Source organism: Pezoporus flaviventris, unplaced genomic scaffold, assembly GCF_033815535.1.
Source record: "Pezoporus flaviventris isolate CSIRO_AGI_PZ_B2104156 unplaced genomic scaffold, CSIRO_AGI_Pfla_v1 ptg000072l, whole genome shotgun sequence".
In the NCBI taxonomy this organism is placed as follows: Eukaryota; Metazoa; Chordata; class Aves; order Psittaciformes; family Psittacidae; genus Pezoporus; species Pezoporus flaviventris.
The window spans coordinates 8,203,677-8,226,567 of NW_026892620.1; the positions used below are offsets into that span (position 1 = coordinate 8,203,677).

The 22,891-nt window shown below is 44.3% G+C and overlaps 1 protein-coding gene across 3 annotated transcripts in view; it reads left to right on the plus strand.

The window, feature by feature from the left end:
- Positions 1–2,171: 2,171 nt before the first annotated feature.
- Positions 2,172–22,891, plus strand: part of FGF14 (fibroblast growth factor 14) — a 401,018-nt gene continuing 380,298 nt past the window's right edge. The window contains exon 1 of one of the 3 annotated variants that reach the window (XM_061472819.1): positions 2,172–2,873. In XM_061472819.1, coding sequence (XP_061328803.1) covers positions 2,666–2,873 — 208 coding nt within the window. In that variant the 5' untranslated portion in view covers positions 2,172–2,665. The remainder of the gene's footprint in view (positions 2,874–22,891) is intronic. The other 2 variants (XM_061472817.1, XM_061472825.1) reach the window with 2 other exon arrangements.

A 22,891-nucleotide genomic window follows, 5' to 3' on the forward strand; every position in this document is an offset into this window, starting at 1 on the left:
TTAAATCACATTACCATGAGAACCAGCCTCCCTTGGTTCTGTAGCCACAATTCCTGACATCTGAATGATGGTGAGATGCTAAAGAGAAGTTTTACTTTCATTTAGAAAGTAGGGAGTTACATGCTGGCCTGAGGGAGGTATATAAACCAATTAGCTGGGTGGAAAGCTTGCAAATGACTTTTTGTTTCCAACAGATCACAGGCTGTTCCCAGCTGTATAAAGTTGGCTCTTGTGGTCAAGGGAAGATAGACACAGATCTCAGCTATTTTGGGAAGACTCTAGATCAATTTTATGTTTGTAGGGAGCCATGACATATGAGCTACCATGAACGGCACTGGGGCTGCCGTGAACTCCCAGCCAGCTGGCTGCAAGGTGGCCGAGCCAGCGCTCATCTTCCCAGCAGCCCGTGAAACGTCCGCACACCCAGAAGGACAGACAGTTCATTAGCTCAGCAGGGAGCACAGCCCACGGGATGGGGCAAGGGCCACGCCACTACTTAGCATTAACTTCTTCTGCGACTCTTGCCTCACTCTATAGCTTCTCTTGAATTCTGTCAATCAAGTTTTGCTTATCTTTATTTTTGCAAACTTGGGCGCTGAGAGGTAGGCACTTACTCCCCTCCCCCAAATGTTCTGCAAACTCACCATATATCCCTTCATTCCTGTGCGTCAGTCTTCATTTCTGTAAACCAGGGTAATGATGTTTAAATATCATGTAGGCGAGGATCTGGCAACCAAGCACTTTATCTACATGTATAAATCCAGAATCTGGCTGAAATTAAAACTACAGGAAAATTCTCAGTTCCCAGCGCTTTTGTTGGTGTGCTGACCAAATGTTTATTGTAAGAGTTTCCCAAATATTGGTAATCAGACCGAGATCCTGGCAGGGCAGGAAAGGCACGCATACAAACTTCTGCATTTTTCATACTTTAGCCTTACACTCCTTGGAGCAATGGTGGCTTCCATGGCTTCAGGAGAAAATGCCAACATCTGACCATGTCTGGAGGAATGCAAATATAAATAGAAAAATTGGTGAAACCAGCATCCTGGTGCTTCTGTCACAGCATCACAGAATCAATGTTTTGGGTTGGAAGAGACCTTAAAGATCACCTAGTTCCAACTCCCTGCCATGGGCAGGGACACTTTCCACTAGACCAGGTTGCTGGAAACTGTCACTGGAAAAAGTTAATGGTAAAGAGCAAACCTTTGTCCAAACAAGTAAAGAAGATCATGAAGGTGGATAGACATGATTTTGAAGAGAAAACAGGAGAGTTCTTCTCAGCTGCTCCCTTCTACTACTGCTTCATCATCTTTTCCCTTATTTGTTTGTGCTCTCTACCCTATCACTTCCAACCCCTTCCCGTATCCACACAGTCCAGCACAACATCTAAAAGGGGAGAGGGAGATGATGGGCATTATCTTTTATTTCTCCCAGTGCCACCTCTGCCATGCATGGCTGCAGCCACTGTGAGCCTGCTCAGCATAACCCTCCTACATAGACGGCTGGTGAAAGGTGGGACTGTCAAGAGCAGTGCGTGGCATTGCTCAGGAGCTGGCCTGTCTGCCCACGGACCTGATAACTTGACTGTGCAGCAGGTGCTTTTGCCTTGTTGCATTGCCTCCATAGGTACTTGTGGTGCTTGGGAACCCAGTTCATGGCTCAGGGCTCCACTGCACATGGCGTCACCCGAACTGCTGGGTCAACCCGTAAACCTCACCAGCACACTTTTTAGGTATGACGCCAGCAGGGACAGCACCCAGAAACACCGTCGTTTCCAGGTTGGGCTATGGGGCTCCCGCCTCTTGGCCATTCATTCGTGCTCCTCGGGACCGCTCCATGACCGAGACGGGCTCGGGCCGCATGTCAGGGGTCGGGCGGGCAGCCCGCCCGTCCTCCCCGCGGGCGGGGCCGGGCCGGGCCGGGCCGTGCCGCACGTGGGTACGTGACGGCGATCGGGGCCGGCGGGGCACGGCGGCTCCTCCTCCCCGGACGCCCGCCGGCGACTGGGCGCCGAGGCTGCGGCGGGCGGCGCGGGGCGGTGCGGGGCGGGCGGGGGTTCTGCCTCCGGCGCGGCGCGGAGCGGCGGTGCGGGGCGCAGCGGCAGCCGGGGCCGGGAGGCGAGCGGCCCGCGCGGGCGAGGGCGGGCGGCGTCCGGGGCGGCGGCGGGGGCTGCGGGGCAGCGGCGGGGGCTGCGGGCGGGGTTCGCGCCCGCGGCCGGCAGCGGTGTGTGCGCCTCAGCCGGGCTCGGCCGGGAGCTGGTGGTGCGCTCTCCCGCCGCGGGGCTGCACAATGGCAGTCGCTCAGTAGGATGGATCCTGCCGTGGCTTTTGTTCTGCAGATCCACCCATCCTCCTAGCAGTCAAGTACCAGGCTATGGTTTTCTCTCTGGGGATCTTTCTTCCGCGTTCTGCCGGTGTCTCGGATGAGGTTTTGGCCTCGGCTGGGATTTCAGCACCTTACTTTTCGTTTGGCTTCGCGCTGAAAAAAAAAAAAAAAAGGGATTTCTTTTATTTTCTCTCCACGGTTTTGGTTATAGTCCGGTGTTGGTCTAGGGGGAATAACCATTCAGCCTGGCTGAAAAAAAGCATCCGTTGAAAAGTCTCAAAGAAATATACCACGTGAGGAAAAAAAACTGGGAGAAGATCGGAATATAATCGCTTTTTCTATGATAAAACTGGTACCCCTCTTCAGGAGAACTGGTCTCAATTTATTATTATGCAACCACAAGGATTTCTTCTTTCTCAGGGTGTATAAGCTGCTGGATTGCTTTTCGCCCAAATCAATGTGGTTTCTTTGGAACATTTTCAGCAAAGGATCGCATATGCTGCAGTGTCTTTGTGGCAAGAGTCTTAAGAAAAACAAGAACCAAACTGGTAAGCAATCCATTGCACTGCGTTGTTTTTCTTTTATGCTACCTTGTCTGTTGCTCGCCGAGGTAGATCTGCAATCCTGCTGAGGGGAGAAGGGGGAAATAGAAGGAGGCCAGCACGGACATGCATGTGCATATGTGTATGAATAAGCAAGGAGTGGTTTGGATTAGCTTCAGCCACTGTCACCACGGAAAAGAAAGAAAGAAAAAATAACCAAAGGCGACCCTAGCCCAGCTTTCATCTCTTAGTTTCTATGTGCTGTTTCCAGGGAGGAAACTTTTATATCGCTACCCTTTTTGAGGGGAAGCCAGTAGAGTCCCCCTTCCCTCTGTTCCCGCCCCCGATGCTACCCCCCCTGTGCAGACCCCCAGTCATTTTTGGGAAGAGGAGCCCTGGTCTCTGGGTTGGTGTCAGCCGGCCCTGCCTGCAGTGGACGAGTGTGCCGGGGCTCAGGTCCTGCACAGCACTTTCTGATTAGGTTGCAATATGTCACCCCCCACCACAAACGCACTCACTCCCCCCCCCCCCCCCCCGCCTCGCTCGGTTCTCTGAGTCAAGCCCGGCATCTCCCGGCCCGGGGGCTCCCCGTTGTCACTCACCCCCCGGGGGATTTTAGGCCGGGAAGGTGCAGGGTGGGTGAGGATAAGCGGGTGAACACTTTCTTGGGGCTTGTGCCCAGACGGCAGTTCAGCCCGCGATGCCGGGCGGCAGCACCGCTTCGGCGGCTGTATCGCCCCGCCGCCTCTCCCTGCCGGGCTGACCCCTCTGTGCACACGCCGGTGTCTCTGCGTCCATCTCTATGTCTGCCTGGCAGCCAGGATCATGCGCTTCGTTTCAGCCCGGCTCCGAGGGGGAAACTTGCAGTACATTACATAAGGAATGCAAATGTAGGTGCTCCGGGGCGTCCGGCCCCGGGGGGGTCACGCTGCTGCTGCTGTTGCATCTCTCTTGCCCAGGGCCCGCTGCTTGGCGAGCAAGGTGGGCGGGAAGGGATGCTCGGCGGGCGGGAGAATCTAGAGGTGTTCAGAGGAAACACCGGCCCTCCCCGGCCCCTCACAACGGGCTTCGTCCCCCCTGGCCGGCAGGTTGTCTGCAGGCACTTGTGTGCCTGGGGAGGCGAGAGCCGCTGGAGCCTGGGCTGCGAAGGGCAGGAGGGTAGGCTGGAAGGAGGGATGCCGTGTGTGCGCGCTGGTGTGTGTGTGTGTGCCGGCTGCCCTGCAGTGTCAGCTCCCGAGCTGGAGGCTCCTGACGCTGGCACTGCAGTGTAGTAGATCATAGGCTTTCGTTGCCGCTCTGACACCCCAACATCAACAAGCAGCAGCCCTGGCAGCCCGCACTGCTCTCCTCCCCGGCAGCCGGGGTGCCGGCTCCGGCTTTGCCCACTGAGGGCAGGTGCAGAGAGTCGAGATGGGCACCTCGACGGATTTTTTCTTGACACACCCCCCCCCCCCCCCCTCCCATTTGCCAGCTCGTCCCTTTCCACCCCTCCGCTGCCGCAAAGAGCAGCCACTTCTCAGCATACCAAAGAGGCCGAAATGCCCCGCCGGAGGCTGCGCTCAGCCTCCCGCAAAGTGCCCTTTGCTTCACTCGTCCCTTTGTGCTGCAGCAAGCAGCCTCCCCCGGGAGGAGGGGGGGAGCCCTGCAGCCCGGGAGCAACTTCCCAGCCTTGTGCCCCCGCCGGGGAGGGATGGGGCAGGGCAGCGGGATACCTTCTTGCAGCCCCTGGGGACTCCCCCTCTCCCCCTGCCCGGGCCGTGGATGCAGGGGCCGTGACCGAAGGGGGAGAGCAGAGCCGCGGCGTGACTCTGCCTGCCCTGCCCGCTGCTGCCGCCGCTCGTCCCCCCGGGGAGGCCCGGCTCCAGCGCCGTGGTGCTCTGGGCGAGCTGCGATGCTTCGGAGGAAAGGCTTGGGTTGTGTGTTGATTGTGGTTTCTAGACCTTTCAGTTTGCATACTGGGGGAGGGACGACACGGACGGAGGGAGGGGGCGTATAAACATACCCCTCCCGACCCCCACTCCCCAAAGGCCCGTGTCCTTTCCTTGCGGAGGGGACCGTAGTAAGGAAATGGCCCTTGAAGCCGAGACGTGTCCTTCGGAGTGTCAGGGTCCGAAGCTCACCTTTCCCCTTCCCAGGGACTTTGCCGCACTCTACCACCTCTGTACGGGTCGAGTGGGATTTAGTGACAGGAGTGGCATTGCACCCCGCAGCCACTCTGCCCAGGGACGGCAGAACAAGCGGGGCGGACCTGGGGGGGGGCAGAAACCCTGAGGGCCGGGTTGAGGGATGGCTGCCAGGGAGTGCCAGGGGGACACGGAGCGAGGAGTGGGGGATTGCGGCAACTCTTCCCGCCCGCACAGTTTGCGCGGCTCAACTCCGGTCCAACGTGATCCCTGCAAAGCCGCATCATGCCCTGTCCTGACATCTCTAAACTGCGGCTAGTCTGAGGAGGCTAATAATCCGTTTGGCCGGATTAGCTGGTGCTCGATCACAGGCGCTGTTGCTCCGCCGGCAGATCATCTCCTTCTAGGCTGGGGTTGCCGAGGGAAGCTCAGGGAGACGGTGCCGTGATGCCCGGCCTTGTCCGGTGCCCCTGGCCATGGGGCTCCACACTCTGTGGCCAGCTCTGCCTACGGGAGCCGGAGTCCTCCCGTCGCCGCTGCTGCAAGGGGCTCCGCTACCCCCCGGCCCTTTCCCGACCTCCTTTGCCAGCCAAACTTTTCAGGAGCTGCTGTGTTTTTTTGGTCTCAAAAGGCACCGCACGAGCGAGCAGCTGCCGCTGATCCAACGGTGCGGAAAATCAAGCAGGTGAGGCAGCTCACGCCGGCTGTAATTTCAGTTCATTTAGCTATTTTCGGCCTGCTGCACTTTTTTAATCGTCTGTTTCAACAGCTGGTCTTTTTCCAGAAACGGGACTGGGTGGCTCATTTCCAGATGTTCTTGCTTTGCAATTCCTCTTCACCTCTGGCTGCAGCTCTCCCCTCCTTGCATGACCTCCTCCCGGGGCTCCCCTCCATGCCGGGGGTCCCTTCTGGCCCTGCTGGGACTACTGGCACCAGGCAGAGCTCCAGAATGAGGGTAGAGCTGGGCAGAGAGGGATGGGGTATACAGTGAGGTGTGTGCAAGTCTCTGGCACGATTGCATCTGGAGGCTTTGGTTCATCCATCATAGAAACGCAGCTGGCTTAAACCCCTTTGCTTCAGATTTGTATTCCAGATAGAGGAGCTGCCTTTGATTGATAGTTATTTACCTCTCCATGTTTCTTCATAAGGAGAAAAACTTTGAGAAGCAATAGATGTGGCTTTGCTTGCACTGATTGAATTTGTTTGCATTTTCTTGAGTTTAATAGTACAAAAAGTATTTGAACTTTACATATTTGCAGTATCCTCTCCAGCATGAAAACATTTGCAATGTGCTAGGTTCCCTGGACCTCACTTGCTTTTGTAATTATTCCCATCTAACTCTGCCCTTCCAGCTTGTCCTACACACAGAGAGGACTTCACAAGTGTGAGCAAAAGTGGACTTTTTCTCACAAAGAGTTAAAAGTTGCTCAAAACCATAAGGCCTGAGTCAAGGCTTGTAATGACAAGATGCCATCCTGGTTGCTCCCCCCAGCCTTGAGGTGTACATTTAGTTAGGGAATGACGTACATTTAGTTAGGGAATGGTTAAATCATGGGGAGGATTTGGGGCTTGAGGGAAAATGGGGAAGGAGAGAATCACTGGGTGTTTTTTTCAAACCAAATACTGCAAATTAATAGATTTATTTTATTTTATTACTGAATGACAGCTGTTAGGGTGCCCATGGGAAATGAGTTAGCTGGCTGGAGTACTAGATGCCCCCATGGCGGTAACTGCTGTCACATTTCACTCCTGGTAGCAGCCCAGCAGACAGAGGATGGATCAGGTTTCCTCTCCGTTTACCTCCAAGGAGAGGCATCTCTCCAGCTCAGTCAGGGATGCTGACAGGAGAGTAGAGGGAAATTGGCATTACTATAAATTTGCTGCTGATAGAGGAATTTAGTTTCTGTATCAATCCCATATCAATCTCACATACAAAACCTATTAAAAAAGATGAACATCTGAAATACTGCTGTGGCTGATCTGGGATCTCTTCCTGGTCCCTTGTTAAACTCCATAAAATAGTCAGGCTGTTCTTTCATGGTCACTTAGCATTTTGGAAAAGTTTTTAAGCACAGCCATGTGAGGATCTGTTTGAAATGGAAGCTTGGGTCATGCCCATAAAATGTATAATGTGTATCTTGATCTGAATTCTAAGAAAACTGGGCCTCCCATCGCCCTCCTTACTCATAGAAAACAAACCTGCCAGAAGACAAAGGGTATTTTGCCTCAGTAAGAGCTGTGGGATTGGGTCCTTGAAGTTTCTTTCACGTGGGTCTGGAAAGCAGCTCTGACTGTCTTAAATATCATAATTCCAATGTCAGTGGGGCCGCAATGGTTTCTCTCACTCAAATGTAAAATTGCCTATTTACACGTATTTCACCTACTGAAGTTTTGTCCTCTATGGAATACATTTCCCTAGTTCATACAAATTTAATTATTCTTGATCAAATTAAATTGCATATTCTACTTGTTAAGGGGTGAAATTTATGCCTGCTCATGTATCTCGCTCCTGTGATAAAATGCTTACACCTAGTTCAATGCCTGCTAATGACAGGCCATTTATAAATGAATCCAAATATACAAAGGATGACTTAAGCTTAGGGAAAATATGAAAAATGTATTTACAGAAATCATTCGTTTAAATATTTATATATATGCAGTTTTCATTTGAGTTTCATGTTTATTCTGCTTGCCTGCTTCGATTACGTTAACTGTATTAATTTTGAGCTAAAATTCCTATTGACTTCAAGTTTAGATAAGGAGTGATTTAGACATTCAGAATTTGTCCCATTGCAAAGGTTTTCTGTGTAGTAAATGCCTGTAAAAATATAATCTGGAGGGGAGCAAACTGTATGAAACTGGAAACTGTTTTTTCCAAAGGACTTCATAAAGCTAAAGAAATAGGAATCAGGGCATTGCACTGACTCTAAGGTGGCATTTTCCTGTTGGTGGGGTCACTACTGAGGTTTTTGTATAAGCACTCAACATGTAGGATGAAATGCTATGAGTCTAGGATGATAAATTAAGTGGCTGTGTGCAACTTAAACTCTGCTGAATATTTACAGATGTTTGCCAAATGTGCCTGTGAGCACTGCATTCTGTTGGAGCAGGTTTCATTCAGTTGAGAATGATCTTGTTACTTCAAGAGCAGTGATTTGTTGCTTTCCTGCTTGTTAAAAATCACAGGCAGTATCTGAGCATTGCGCAAGTGTGCTGTTAGTCCTTTTGTTTGCCTTTTGCATTTCAGTGAATGATAGCTTTTCAAAGACAAATTACTAGCTTACCGAACAATTTACCAAGGAACAAAACATTGCATGATCTTAAAATTTTGCTGTCTCTGTTGTGAGAAAAAATTGCTGTGGTGTAGCACAAGGCTTGATTTACCTGGGAGCTACTTGCCGCTGTACAGAATGAGTGTATACAGTAGAAAAACAGTGTACCTGGAAACTAACTTCACAGGGCTGAGGCCATGTTTAGTTCAGCAAGAGGCTGCTTCTTGTACAGAGTATGTTTCTACTGTCACAAAAACAGAGCAACTGGGAGGAAAATCTTTTCATTGGAGACCATTTGATAAAGTGCTCAAAGGAGTATATTCATCTTCTGACTGGCTATTTAAAAAGTTATTTATCGTGTTCTCGAAGTGGATCCTTAGAAGTTCTGAGCCACTAATAAGTACTGTAAGATTATAATTGCAAAGAGAGCTGATGGTGGTTGGCACCACGATGGACTGAACTCACAGCGAGCAAAGTTCTTTTTAATATACTCTGCAGCAAAGGTAAATAGCATGTAAGTAACTAACAAAGTTGTTACTCAAATCAGAAACATGCTGACTTTGAAGGGGACCTTTTTGAGGGCAAAACCTCAGAAATAATTGATTGAAAGGCTTTTAATGGAGAGATGAAATGCAGGTTTGGTGTGTCTGTAGCATATGCTGTTAGAAACACATTAAATAGTACCAAGGAAAGTAAATAGTTGCTGATGAGACAGCATTGAGAAGCCAGAATAATAATATCTGCAATAAAATTCAATGCAGTAGTTTAGGTAACATACCGTGGTGAACATAATCAACATTTTACTAGTTTGGGAGTTAATATGGGGTGGTTGTGTGGGTCAAATGACGATAAATGCATGCAGTTGCTAGAAGAAATTGATGGTGTAATTTCAACGTCTGTATTTTGTGTTTTCACTCAGACACCTGCTTATTTAACTGGAAAAAGCATGAGGAATTGCACTGAACAAGTTTAATCTTTGCCTACATAAGGCAGTATCTTGGAAATTACTTGGCTTAATAATTTTGTGGCACTAAAATTAACCTGGTCCCATCAGACAGTAGAACTGAACGAAAGGTTAAACATTTTAATTCCATTGGAATTGTTTTGGCTTTTTCTTTCAGACACTGCTACAAATAAACTGTAACCCTCTATGAAAAAATTGTTTTAAGTAAATTCCCGAAAGGTCTGTATTTCACTGAGCTGATAAGGGAATAGACTTCGCTGTTCCCTGAAAATTTGTCATATCATCCATATTTTTTCCAGTTTTGTCATCTGGAAAGATAAGAATACAGTGAGGAGGCAGAATGTGCAAGACTCATGGCGTAGCTCTTCAACATTCCCTGTCTGTAGCTCTGGGCATTAGGCGGTATAAGAAAACACCAAAACACAGGGCAAATCTAGGTTTGATCCTTCCCCTAATCTGCCCTCTCAGTTTTCAGCTGTCACTGGACTGTCTTAAGTTGGAGCTTTTATTCAGACCACTGCATGTAGTAGCCACCTTTACTTGTCAAACAGCATTTCTATTTTGGGCATCAAAACCTTAGCGTGGCAGTGAGCTCCACATAACCATGTGCTACGTGGAAAGGGTTTGTCCTTTCAGTGGGTACTCCTTCATGCTTCTCCTGTTGAAAATCAGAAGCTATTCCTGTTATGTGTTTGTGATTACTGTTGATGGGGAGCTTTCCAGGAGTGAATATCTCATCTATAAGGTGAAGAGCATTTTTTTCACAGTGCCTTCTCCTTCCCTGAACTGTCAGAAAAAGCAGCATTTTCATCATGCCAAGTCCTGTGCAATATAAGTTGCCCTTGCTGAGGATACAAGATGTTTCTGGCTTTGGAGGGCAAAGATGAGGCAGCAGCTGACACATCCCTTTGCATGCTCTGCTTTCATCCAGCTAAAAGGAGTTAATTCCTATGGATTTTCTAGGCCTATGGGATAAGGAAGTATCTCCTGCAAAGGGCATGTTTTCACAAAGTCCCTTCTCTTGAGGGAAGAAGCAGCGCATTTCTCCCTTGAACAAGCTTTTAAAGAATTAAGCTCTACTGTGACTGAAAACTTGAATTTTGTACCAGTGTTGAATGGTTTGAACAGGAGAGAGGGCTTGCATATGAAAGCAAAGAGTTCTGTTTACATATGAATCTCTTGGTTCTCACCAATGCTAGCAAAAGAAATACACAGGAATTTCATTGTCCTTTAATGAGGTTTTACCTGAAAATGTTAATTTAAGGAAGGCAAGTTTGCCAGACTTGTTACTCTTTCAGTAAATGTATTTTTAAGCATGTCCTGCTACATTTAAACAAAATGCCCAGATTAAACAGTTTCCAGCTCATGCTTCTCCTTAGAGAAGTGCGTTAAGGATCATTACTAGTGCCCAGCAGTTTCTACACATATCACTCATTGCTAATACAGATATATTTATTGACACTTGAATGAGACGAACAGGAACTACCAGTGCAAAACAGTGGAAATTGGAGAAAAAAGATGTGAAAAAAATATAAAGTAGGGAAATGCTTAAAAAAATGAATCAGTTAAAGCACTAGTATAATAATAACTTACAGAGTATCCTATCAAGAATATCTTAACAGGGTTAAATTAATAGTAGTGCTTATTAATTCATGGTGCTCATCATGATATGAAAAAAACCCACTTTACAGTTCTGATTTTCTTGCAACTAGAAATTGGAGTCAAACCTAGACTACTAATAGTCTCTAAGAAACTGAACCTAAACGTGATTTGGGCAGATTATCCTACTGGGAGATCAACCCAAGATCTCGGATATGAATTAACTTTAGGATGTGTAAAACCCAGGTGCAATTTTGTGGTTTGGACTTTTTCAGCTTTCACTAAAATCCATGTTTTAAGGTAGGATTAACAGGTGGATTAAAATCTGTTAAAGCCTCATGCCCCCAAGAGGTTTCCTTCTAGTCCCCTGCCAGTATAAACCTTTTTTTTTATGTTTGTCCTCATATGAAGGAGACTTTCTTCCTCAAAAAGTAAGGTTATGCAGACTTTCAGTACCAACATTTTCTGGTCTCCTGCTTTACTCAGACCTGCTTTATCTCTGTGATTATGACCTTGACCCTTCCCAGACACTGTCTCCTCCATTATAGCCTCTCACATCTCTTTCAGTTCTTTTACCCACTGCTTATGCAGGCATCTCACCTTTTTACTTTGGTTTAGGGTCCCTGAGGAAAAGTAGCCCTTAATTATGTTTCTCTCAGATATGTTCAAGGTCTCTCCAGCACTTTGACTAATTAGCTCGTGGCAGTGAGCAGGGTGACTGTACAGGTTGTTGCTGATGTAACAGATATTTTGGATGGATGAAGGGTAGGCTGATGAACTATGCTTTGTTTTATTGGCGTGAGCTGTATGAATGATTGCTTTTCCACTTTCTGCTGATTTACAGTAGCAGAACAGTAGCAGAAGTACATAAATACAGTAAAGCAACTCATTGACTAGGAAAAAACAGTAAAATCAGTGAGAGGGTTTAAAAGACATGAGAGCAAATGTGCCTTTCATTTGTTTTGAGGATTGTTTGAGGACAAACTGCTTTATGTGAGATTCTGCTGTTGAAGCAGGACTCCTCAGCTTTCAGGGAAGTTTTCTGGATAATATTGCTAAGCAATTCTTTCTTGAACTGGTAGGGAATTGTTTCCAAGTCCTGGCTTTGTCTGCATACATGGGTGCTACGTGCCTGTGGCTGTAGTACCCTGCTGAGGAGTTCCCAGAGAGCTACAAAACCCATGTGGCTGCAAGGCATGCTCTGTATGTCCACACTTTTGGCAGGGTACAGACAGAACAGCCTGTGGTCTGGATCTTGCTCACCTTTGATGAGCCTTGTTCACCTTTGGCTGAGTTCACTTTTGATAGTCTAGTTTTTAGACATTATTGTGTGAGTGGATTCTAACGTGCCACTTCAGTGCAACATACTTGAAGCTTCCTACTGACCAGGGAGAGACATTTGTGGCAAAACCAGTGACTATGTGTGCTATTAAATCCTGTCTTCTGAAGTGTTGAGCTCTGCCCACTTGCACAAAGAGTTGATTTTTTTACCTTTGAAACTGGTAGCATGGACTCTTCCATGGAACAGGGCACCTAAAAGCAGTATGGGATTGTTATACAGCAAATACATCATCATGTAGTGCTTGTATTGAAAACACACATTTTGTGAAGGAGAACTTAATTTGTTTTAGAACTGGACTTTAAATCCTGATAACGTTTGTGAAGTTGTAAAAGTGTAAGAAAAAAAAAGCTGTTGTAGTTTCCTAGGTGATACGTATCTGGGTAAAACCAATGAGTTTACTTAGGGCAGGAGGAATGTGAGTCATGGTAGTGGAAATGGAGTCACTGTGATTTTGTGTTCTGGTGTCTTTTCTCATTTCAGTTCATCTTTGCAGTTTTTAAGAGATGATGTATCTGGGGTATTACTGTATGAAGTGGAGATGAGTCCTGTGATCTGTGGGCCACAGGAGGTATTCCCTCCTTATTGAAGATTTCAGTGGAAGTGTATCTTAGAAGATGTTGGCTTTCTTAGCACTTCAACATCACACATGTTGATTTTGACCATTGCCATGCACTTCTGAGAAAAAATAATTGAACCTAAGGTTATGCAGGCAAATATCATGGCAGTTTAACTGTAGGGCTACTTAGTTTCATGGCCTGTTAGATGCTGTATGAGAATGATTTTGTTCCAATTGTGCCAGCTGCTATAAGGATGAAAGTGGAAGCAGCAGTTCAGGACCTTTTAACCAGGACAGAAGTAAGCTGTAAATCGTGCAGGCTAGGTTAAATCTTATAACAAAATATCAGGAGAAACAGTAATGTGAGGGTTCATTGTTTGCTGTGGCCAATTTTCCTTGCCTTTCTGTGGCTGGCTGGAGTGGCTATGGTCTAAGCTGGCTGCTAAAAGGAATGCCTGCTAATAGATTTAAGATGGAAGATGAAGAAAAGATAAATACTAAGCCCTTGTAGTCCTATATATAGGTTAAGAATTTGGGGGTGGAACTTGATGAAGTTTGAACAAAAGTTAAGTCAGAATACGATGTTAGCACATTAGGTGAGATTTTTTTCAAGTGCTGTGTGGATGATACATGAATAGTGTGGGATGCTCTCTCTCCCACTTATTCTCAGAGGGAGTTGAAAAACCAGAGTGAAAAAAGAAATTATAAAGTAAATAATAAAGGGATTAAGGGAATTTATAGTCATTTAGACACGTTAGTGATAGAAAGTCCTACAAGAAAGCAGAATTTAGAAATTGTTTAAGCTACTTATCAATTGGAGAGCAAATAGATTGGAAATTTAAGGACATTTGCATGGAAAACATCTATTTCTAGAAGTGTTTCTTTCCCAAGGACATCTAGGAGAGTTACTTTTGAGAGTTTAGCTTCTCTCAATTTATTCCATTTATAGCAATCTTGTAAAAGGTGAGATATCCTTGTAAATGTTGCTTTGCTTTTATAACTGAAGGTGCTCCCACACTCTGATGGGCCTACCAGCTGTCACTGCACAGCTCCAGAGCAGTGGCCTCCAGGGTGACCTTAAGTTGATCATCCCATGCATCCTGCCTGCCTGCCTGCTGCCATGCACATGCTCTGCAAACCGCCTGCGTGAGCATGCCTGGCAACCCTTGCTGGTTTGCGTGTGTGGAGTCCTATGTGTGCTCCAGCCGCCTGGGCTAGCACCTGCAGGCTCACTTGCAGGAGAGATGGCACACAAGCCTACTCATGAGGGTGGCCCTCAAGCTCCACTGAGACAGTCAGTGTAGTTGCCACAGTAACTGACGGTGGGAGGAAATGTATTACCTTCCCTTAAAAAAAAAAAAAAAAAAAAAAGCCAAACCAAACCCTAACAACAGCAACAGCAACAAAAAATTATAACTTTTAAAATGTAGTGTTATGTGTTTCTATGGATCTTGAACTTTGGAAATCTGTGTTTCAGACAGCAAGCACTGAGCAGTATGAACTACGGAGGTATCCAACACTGGAAGCATTTGAATAGCTTTTGTTTCTATCAGGAGGTTTCAAAGACATTTCTGCACATTTGCAAGCATTAGCACTGTGAAGGAAGGTAGGATAGGTTCAATATTAACTTTTCTTCCAATGGTTTATTAAGTCTACAGTCAAAAAAGCCAAGAATGTTAGATGCCATTCAGACATAGTAGATAACCATATCTGTGTCAAGAAGCTTATTACTGGAGATCATAAAGTAACTTCAAAGGCAGATCCAATTTCTTCTTATTAATAGATGGCAAGTAAGAATTGTGAGTAAGAACTGTCCACCTTCAGTTTGGTATTGATATCCTTCCCTTCCCTTTAACTCCTTCTAGTTGTTCAGGAATCTAAGACTGAATTTATATTGCTTAATTAAAAAGGGTCAGGGATTGCCCCACGTCCAAATGGCTCTGCCTGGCTCATGTCCACATTACTTGCAGTTACTACCCTCCCTAGCAGATTTGGCTTTGAGAGAACTAGATGAAGTTGTCCAAAACTACCTGGGACACAAGGAACAAAAGTGGGTGACCAGGGGTCTAGCACTTCTTTTGTTTAGCTGTATGGGCACAGCCAAAGAGGGTCAGAAAATCCCCTTTCACTTCCACTAAGGAAAGTTAGTGCAGGCTGTGCTTGTAGGGTGATTTATTTGTGCCCCCGGCCTCAGTGTGAGAGCACACCTGGGCTAATAACAGCGTATAACACCATCCCAACCAAGCAAGGGGGATATTAGACCTTCAGTAGGAGTGCATCTCAGCTTCATCCTTTGAGGAAGGGGCACTTGGAAAGAGTCTTTCCACGGGCTTTTGGTTAACCCAGTGAAAAGCTGGTGGAGGAAAGGGACCAGAACACTCCACTTTGGAGTAAGTCTGGCAGCTGAGCAGCAGAGACCTGAGACAGCAAGGAATGAATCATCATGAAATTCTGAGGAGGGCAAACCAGACACAAAGGGAGGTTCAGTCTTGCTGGGGAAAGAAACAGATTTCCCCTTTCTCTTCTCTCTGACAAGAAGATGCTGGTCCAGGGTAAGGAAAAGTTGAAGGACTGGAGGTTTCCTCTGTTTCTAAGTAAAACCTTTTTCTTCCGCCTTATTGACTTGCAGTTGCTTTCCTCATCACTAACCTTACTAGGGATCACCCCTTCATTTGTGTGAACCTGTGCACTGAAACTGACAGTATTGGTCATCTGAGTAATTTGTCATTTTACCCATCTTCTCTTTGCTGAGCTACATGAACACAGACCCAAGGTGCTGCTGCATGTGCTTCTTGATCTTCTTTTAAGTAAAGGGTGTATATCTCTTTCCACATGACTGCCACTCCCTCTCTTCTTTTCTATAATTGTGAGGCGCACAAGTAAAGAAACATTTTTATTGATTATTGGTGCTTTAAATACTTTGGCAGGCTAAATCTGGTCATGATCTGTGAATTAGAAGACTCTGGGTTATATTCTCACAGCACGTTCCAGTATCTTTGTGTGTATTTGGCCTATATTAATGAAAATAAAAATCATAAAGCTGTCGGTTTGTGGGGTTTTTTGTTTGTTGGGGTTTTTTGTTTGTTTGCTTATTTTGTTTTGGCTTATTTTTTGACTAGTTTTAGGGAAAACCAGTTTACAGCACTTGGAATCTCTTGATTCTTTTCTTCGAGGATGCAAAGGGTATGTTTACTCTTACTGCTAAATATGAAAAGATGGAATTTAACCAGTGGATTCTCCTCTTTTCATGAATTCCCTGAAAATCCCTTAAAGTAACTGTTCCTTTAAAAATTAAAAATCAGAAGAAATTCCAGTATTCATTACTTAATCTGGGACTAAGAAGGATATTGCTTTTAACAAGAACAGAGATTTTTAAGTTTTCAATGACTACAATAAAGCCAATTGTGAAAAGCTCTGATGATGGGACATAGCTTTGTGTTGCCTTAGAATAGAGTATAGTGGGGGGGGCTGTGTTCAGAATGTGGGCCTGTTATGAAGAGCTGGGATTTCTGAAATCACTCTATATTTGGAAGTCAAGTCATATCTTGTAAAGCTGGTAAAGTCATTTTAGCAGTATAAGAGTAATAGAGAGTAAAAGTATAAATACTTCTCAATTTACCAGGTATCTTGAAAATATTTCTTCAGTTAGCAGCACATTAATGTAACATGACTGGGACCTTTCAAATGGCATTATATTTAACTGATTTGGGACAGACTACCTGCATTAAGATTCTTTCCAAGAATGAAAATGTATTTTCTTCATTCCCCCTTCCAGGCTGGTGAAATTAAGTTCTTTGGTGTCTCCTCATTTACAGTGTCTTTCTGTTTGGCATTCTCACTGAAAGCACCAGCTTTAATCCTTCTGGAAGTTCCTTGCTATTTGCTTTATGCTGCAGTGCTCCATTGTCAGATTAGATCATCAGAGACCTTCAAAGAAGGGTTTTACCAGAGGATAAAAGCAGCATGCTCTCCATGACCAGAGCACAGGACTGTTCTTGTTATGGAAGTGATCTTTGCCCTCAGAGGAAAAGAAGGTAGAAGGTTTTTGGTTTTGGTTTTTTTTCTGGCTTTGGCACACTGGTTTGGGTTTTTAAAATCTAGCTAGATTTAAATACTCAAATCCTTTCTTGCTAATCCACCAGTCCTTGGTCTCTGTAAGGATAGGCCTCTGTTTTCTGTGGAAGACAGTAATTTTCTTGTACAGATAAGTGGTTCTGTGCTTAATCTATTACGTGAATAATTCTTACAGCATCAGCCTCAGTCTGTTCCATCTTGTCTATTTTAACTTACAGTGACTAATTTGCAGAAGAAGCATGTCTTCACCACTTTGAATTCAAGGACATTAATGTATGATGAAACTAATTTAAGTCTACAGAAACCATATAGAACAAGCAGCAAATGAACAGCTGAGACAGAACAATTCTGCCCACATGGACACAGTCCTCTTGCGTTTTCCCCTCTAAAAAGAATGGAGCTTTTTCTCAGAATCCCAAAGTTCTTGTTTTTTTTCTTTGCTCTGTTACGTACAGGCAACAGTGGAAACCAGAACAAAATGGTTAACAAATAGATTTCATGAGTTTCAACGTGTCTTCAATGAGGGACCTTACAGCAAATTTATAAAATGAAAAGCTGAGTTGGCAGGAATTTCTAATCCTTTTGAAAAATGCTTCTAAAAAGGAATATCAGGGAATGAAAGTTCAAGCTGCAAATGTTGCAGTATACAAATTAGTAAGCGGGTCACCTGGTAGTTTCCTTGCCCTGGTACATGGCACTAATGCTTTCTCCCTGAGGGTAATGTGCAACAGCAGTGTCCTAAGTTGCTGATGGAGAGCTATAATTTATTTTTTATTCTTTATTTCTTTAATACAGTACAGAAAGATCTGGCCAGTGTACAAAGAAGTGGCATCAGTAGTTATTGTCAATAATTTTCAAGGAAAAGTGCTAAAAATTTCAGTTCTTTTAAGGTTATATATGAAGGTGAGTTTACGAAGCTTCTCAGAGAGCACTGGTGGAATGAACAGTATGTAATGTGCAGCCCAGTGAACGGCAGTGCACTCAACTAAGTACGAAATAAAGGACCATCACTGAAACGGAATGTAAAAATTATTGCTTTAAGTTCAGTGCTGTTTGACTTAGGAGGGCAGTTAAGCCTAAAATCTCCATGATATTAAGCCCAGCGTTCATAGTACGCTCTGTAAGTGCCTAAGCTTTGTGAACTGAGTAGTGAAGTCAGGCAGCTGAGTAGTGAAGCAGTGTTTTCTGGAGAGTTTATAGGAACTAATTATATGCAATTTGTTTAAATTAGTGGTGAGCAGTTCTGTGTTAACAATTGTCTTAGTGCTAACAAGTAGGAGTGTCTGGAGTGTGGTACTTTGCAGGCTCAAGTCTTACCCATGCTTCAAGAGGAGTCAGGTCTTCTTTCACACCCAATTCTTTCATACCAAAAGCTCAGATATTTTTACAAACTCATTTTACATCAGTGTCCTTTTGCATTCCTGTCTTCTTTTTTCTGTTTTGTTCATAACTGGGCAACCTCTTGCCACACTATTTTTAAGATCATAAATTAAATTAATTTCCTCTAATAGCCCTTTTTGTCAGAGACACCATTTTGTCATAATATTACATGGCTGATGACCGGGTAGACTGCTCTTGCCCTTAGACACAGAGTTGTCTAATTACAGAGCTTTCTAACCTGTATTTCCTCTTCTTAGCCCACAGCAGACATGGGAAAATTCCTTTTGCCAGTGCCATGGCTTCTACTACAGTCCATCTGCTTGTGCCCCTCCTTCCTCCTTCAGCTTTCTGCCCATCTTCCTTTCAGACAAATTTGTTAGAGAAAGAGTGAAAATCACACTTCACAGCACCCAGGAGGGAAATTTGTCACCTGGGCATGGGATTTGGAAGAAGGCTTTCTCACAGCTCTCTCCACTTCTGTGGGTACAAGACAACGCTCCTGCCAGTTCACATCCTTTGCTGTGATGCGGGGCCTCGGCAGCACTGTATGCTTTTGTGCATTTTAAATCTGGATGGATTTTAAAAAGCCTGAGAGCTAGGACACCTCTGCTCTGCTCCATATGAGATCTCATGGTTATCTCCTGCAGTTCCCTTCAGTGACCTGAGGAAGTATCTTGTGCCTGCTTTCAGTAACATAGTGCTTGGAGCACAGGGCATCGCCCTGCCACCTGATGAGGTTCAGTGTGGCAAAGCTGTTTTGTAACAGAAGAAACCTTTGCTTTAGGAGGGAAGAGATTTTGAACTCTAAGTTTATTGTATTGTGGGGGGAATATTGTCCTTCCGGGAACAAGCTCAACTCTGAACAAATTAGAGTGGATTTGAATAACAGATGGGAAGGAAAAAGGCTTCTGAAATTTCTCTAGAGAGAGCACAAGCTCTGCTCACTGTAGCATCCAGCCTGTGTGCAGAGGGATTTGCGTAAGTGGAGTAGAGGGAGGAAAGAGCAAAGCCAGTAAATGCGCTGGTACCCAGATGTCTTGTAAATGAGCTTCAGATTTTGTGGCTGAGATACGAGAACTTTTGGGGTCTTGTTACTAAAAGTTCTTCTGTTCTACAGAAGGTGAAAAAAGAAAGGTAGTTTTAATTTTATTATAGAGATCCTTCCTGCACTTCAATGTACTATACTGACAGCATTCACTGTGCACTCCTCTCCCTTCCTGCTCTTCCAGGCTTGTGGATACCATTAGTCTATTAATACTTACAAAACTACTTTTATTTTCATTCTTCTTCATCGTGCAGCAGCCATTTCAGCTGTGTCCACTCTACTTGGCTCCATTTTTGGCAATTCTGTAATGAGGATTTAAGAAGATAATGTCTAAACAGGAGCCAAATACTCATATTTATGATGGATGTACAAGGACCCAAAAGAACACTTGCAGATCAATTTTGGTTTTACTGCCCTGATATCTCATAGTTTGGCATGTACAAGGAAGCATGAAGGATTTTTCAGTGGATGCAAGTTCAATTAGATTTTGTTTGTTTGCAGGCAGTTTTTAGTTTAAAAGGTCCAGTGATAATTTGGGAGATAAACAGGTTAATATACATCAGACAAATTCCCATCCTGCTGGTAACAGAATACAAAATGTTCTTAAAGGTGAAGTGTAATGTTAGTGGCAGGATTGGGCTCATGGTTTAATTGTCATGTCTTGGAATACCAGTTGTGTTAAAAAACCCAACTCTTTTTGTTTGGAGCGTTCAGCCCCAGCCCAAAGGAAAAACACTGCCTTTGGCTAGGATGAGTGTTGGAGAGAAAATTTCCCTAGAATTATTTAATAAATTGGATCTATTCAGTTATCAACAGTGTAAAACAGAAGGTGCAAATGGCCTGTTTGGTTTTTAGGGGTAATATTAACATTCAGTTTCATAGCCAAACTTTCTGAACTGTATAGTTTTACCAATGCCTTTTAGTATTTTGATAGGTTTAATGAAGAGCTCAGTCACTCAAAAATTGTATTAATTCAGTAATAGCAGGCTCAAGGCCTTGTCTGTGTCTCAGTCTTTACACAAGTAAAGACTGAGATGCTGACCTTTGATAATGTTACAAGGGCTCATACCAAAAAGCAAGTACAAATTTGCTTTCTTTAAGATTAGTTGTTCCTGCAAATAATCTGGTGGATTTATTTATCCTTCAGAAACCAGGAAATTATTATTTCTGAGTATATTTCTTCCCACTTTTGTTTTTTTCTCTGCTTGTGGAAAATGGAACAAAAGTATTGCAGGTTGCCTTTCCTCCCTTTCTACAGGTTCAGACTCCTCCTAACTGGCATTGTACCTCAAGAGGCCTAGATAGGGACTGATTTTACTGCACTAAGCCACTCACAATACCACATGTTCATATCGAGCTGCACACTGCTCTATCTTTGCCACCTCATTGAGTCTCAGGCTGCAGCTTTGAAGAACTGGAAGTGTAAAGATGACAATTCTTGCAATTCACAAGCTCATGTCTGAACTGATGTTTTTCATTCACATACTGTATTACAAATACAACAGAAAAACATTACCCACATGCAAGTCTGGGGAGATGAAAAGTGAATTCTATTTAAGTTGTTTTATTGCTATGTTGGCCTAAGACGGTTTTTCTTGTCTAAATAAGAAAATACTTCAGCAGGAAATAAGGAGAGCACTTGTATTTTAACAATGTCTTTTAAAAGATAGTAAATATTCACTGTTTATTCTAGCTAACCTAAGTAAATTTCTTTGTTAGTCTTCATCAGTCTTTGAAATTGTTCCAGAGGTATAAGGAAGATAAATGTTTCACTTGTCTTATCAGTGGCTTTTTCTCTCTTATTAACTAAATAGATACAGTAGCTATAGCAATGGAGGCGCTGAAGCCGTGGTCATATATGTCTCATGTTTAGAACCAAGACTGGAAACCTCTCTGGTTTGAAATACTTCTTCAGGAACAAAATTTATTAAGAACAATGTCATCATACAGTTAAAAGAGTTTTGGATAACCACTGTTCTTCATTTCCAAGAGGCCACAGTATTTAGTGGTTTCTGTCCGAATTCGACATCTCACTGAGCAGCGGCAAAGGACATGATATTATTGAGTGTCTCTGCTTTACATGCACAGTATAGCCACAGTCATGAATAAAAAAAAAAAAAAAGAAAGAAAAAAAAAAGCACTAAAACCATGTGCTGACTGTGCCAGATGCATCTCAATGAAATCCCCATACAATAATGTGCACTCATTTGAATGGTTCTATTCATATGGTAAGGCCGACATTATACTTAGTTCTGCACTTGGCATACCAAGGACAAGGCAGTACTTAGCTCTTTCTCTTCCTTGTTTTCCTGCATAGTGGCTGGCTCAAATTTATTTCTTCTAACCTGGGCATAGAGGGATGTTCAGGAGGTTGATTCTTGACAAGGTGGGAAAAGCCATGTCTCTGCTCTTTCTGCAGCAGCTAGAAGGCTAGAGACAGACTTGTGGGCTGCAGGATGTAGAGTAACGCCCTATTCCTTCCAGTTACAACAAATCTGTCTCTGATGTCACACTGTGTGGTGTGATTCTGCTTATCAAGCACCTGATTCCTGGATTCCCAATGACGTATGGGACACAATCGCAAAGCCAGTACTCTGCTTTAACATAGATAGCAATCAAAATCGACAGTTCTACCTCAGTTCATACTATTTTTTCAGTGTCGTTGGGAGCTTTCTGCTTCTCACTCATTTGTTCGTACACTGTAATATGTATCTCTACTTAAACTATAATTAGTCTTCTGTTTTCCTCATTTCCTCCACTTGACAGTGTATGCTACTGTCACATGTTGCAGAAATCGAAATAACAAGTTCCGGGATGCTACATCAAGTCTTTGATGAATAGTAACTTCTAACGGTTACTACTTGTGGATGTAAGCAGGTAGATGAATGTCAAGGGCTTTTAGCATCTTTCATCTGAGAATTTGAGTTGTGATTCATGTTGAGTTCCTAACATACAATATTTACACAAGTGGAAGCAATATTACCTATTCTACTGCACTTTGAGCATCTCTTCAAAGCTGGTGGTGTTGATATCCAGATGACTTGAACACAGCGCATGAAATGCAGGTAGAAAGATCAGATGTATTTTCAGCTGTTTATGCTTGAGTGAGGGTGAGTTAAGAAATTAGCAAGGCGGGGAACAATGAACCTCCTCCTGCTTGTTGCAGAACTGAGATAATTCCTTTTTCTAATATTTCTGGTGTTTTCTTTTAAGACCAGTTCCATGGCTGTAGTATAAAGTTAATGGTGGATGATGTCAACAAACATCTTTGCTGCAGACATGCATTCCTTGACCAGCTTTCTAGTTTCCTGGTTCAGGTTAAAAATGCTGTCCAACATTGACCCCAGGCAGCTGAGAAGACAGTGAGAGAACAAAATAAAGAATTCATGCCACAGTTCCTCTGACCACAACTTTCCCTCTATGAACACATGAAAGAAAATTGCCCAGGAGTCATAAGCATCTCTCTGTCTGATATGGGGACAACAGCGACAATTCTCCTATGCATAAGCTACTGGATCTGCAGCAAGATACCAACAGCCTCAGGAGAAAAATTATCCAAACCCCTAACCATAGAACAGAGTCTCAGCTGATAAAAACTGAAAGGGTGTCTTCCACATCAGTGATATTGTGGAGATTTGCCTCTGTCACAACAGCACTTACCTCCTAGAA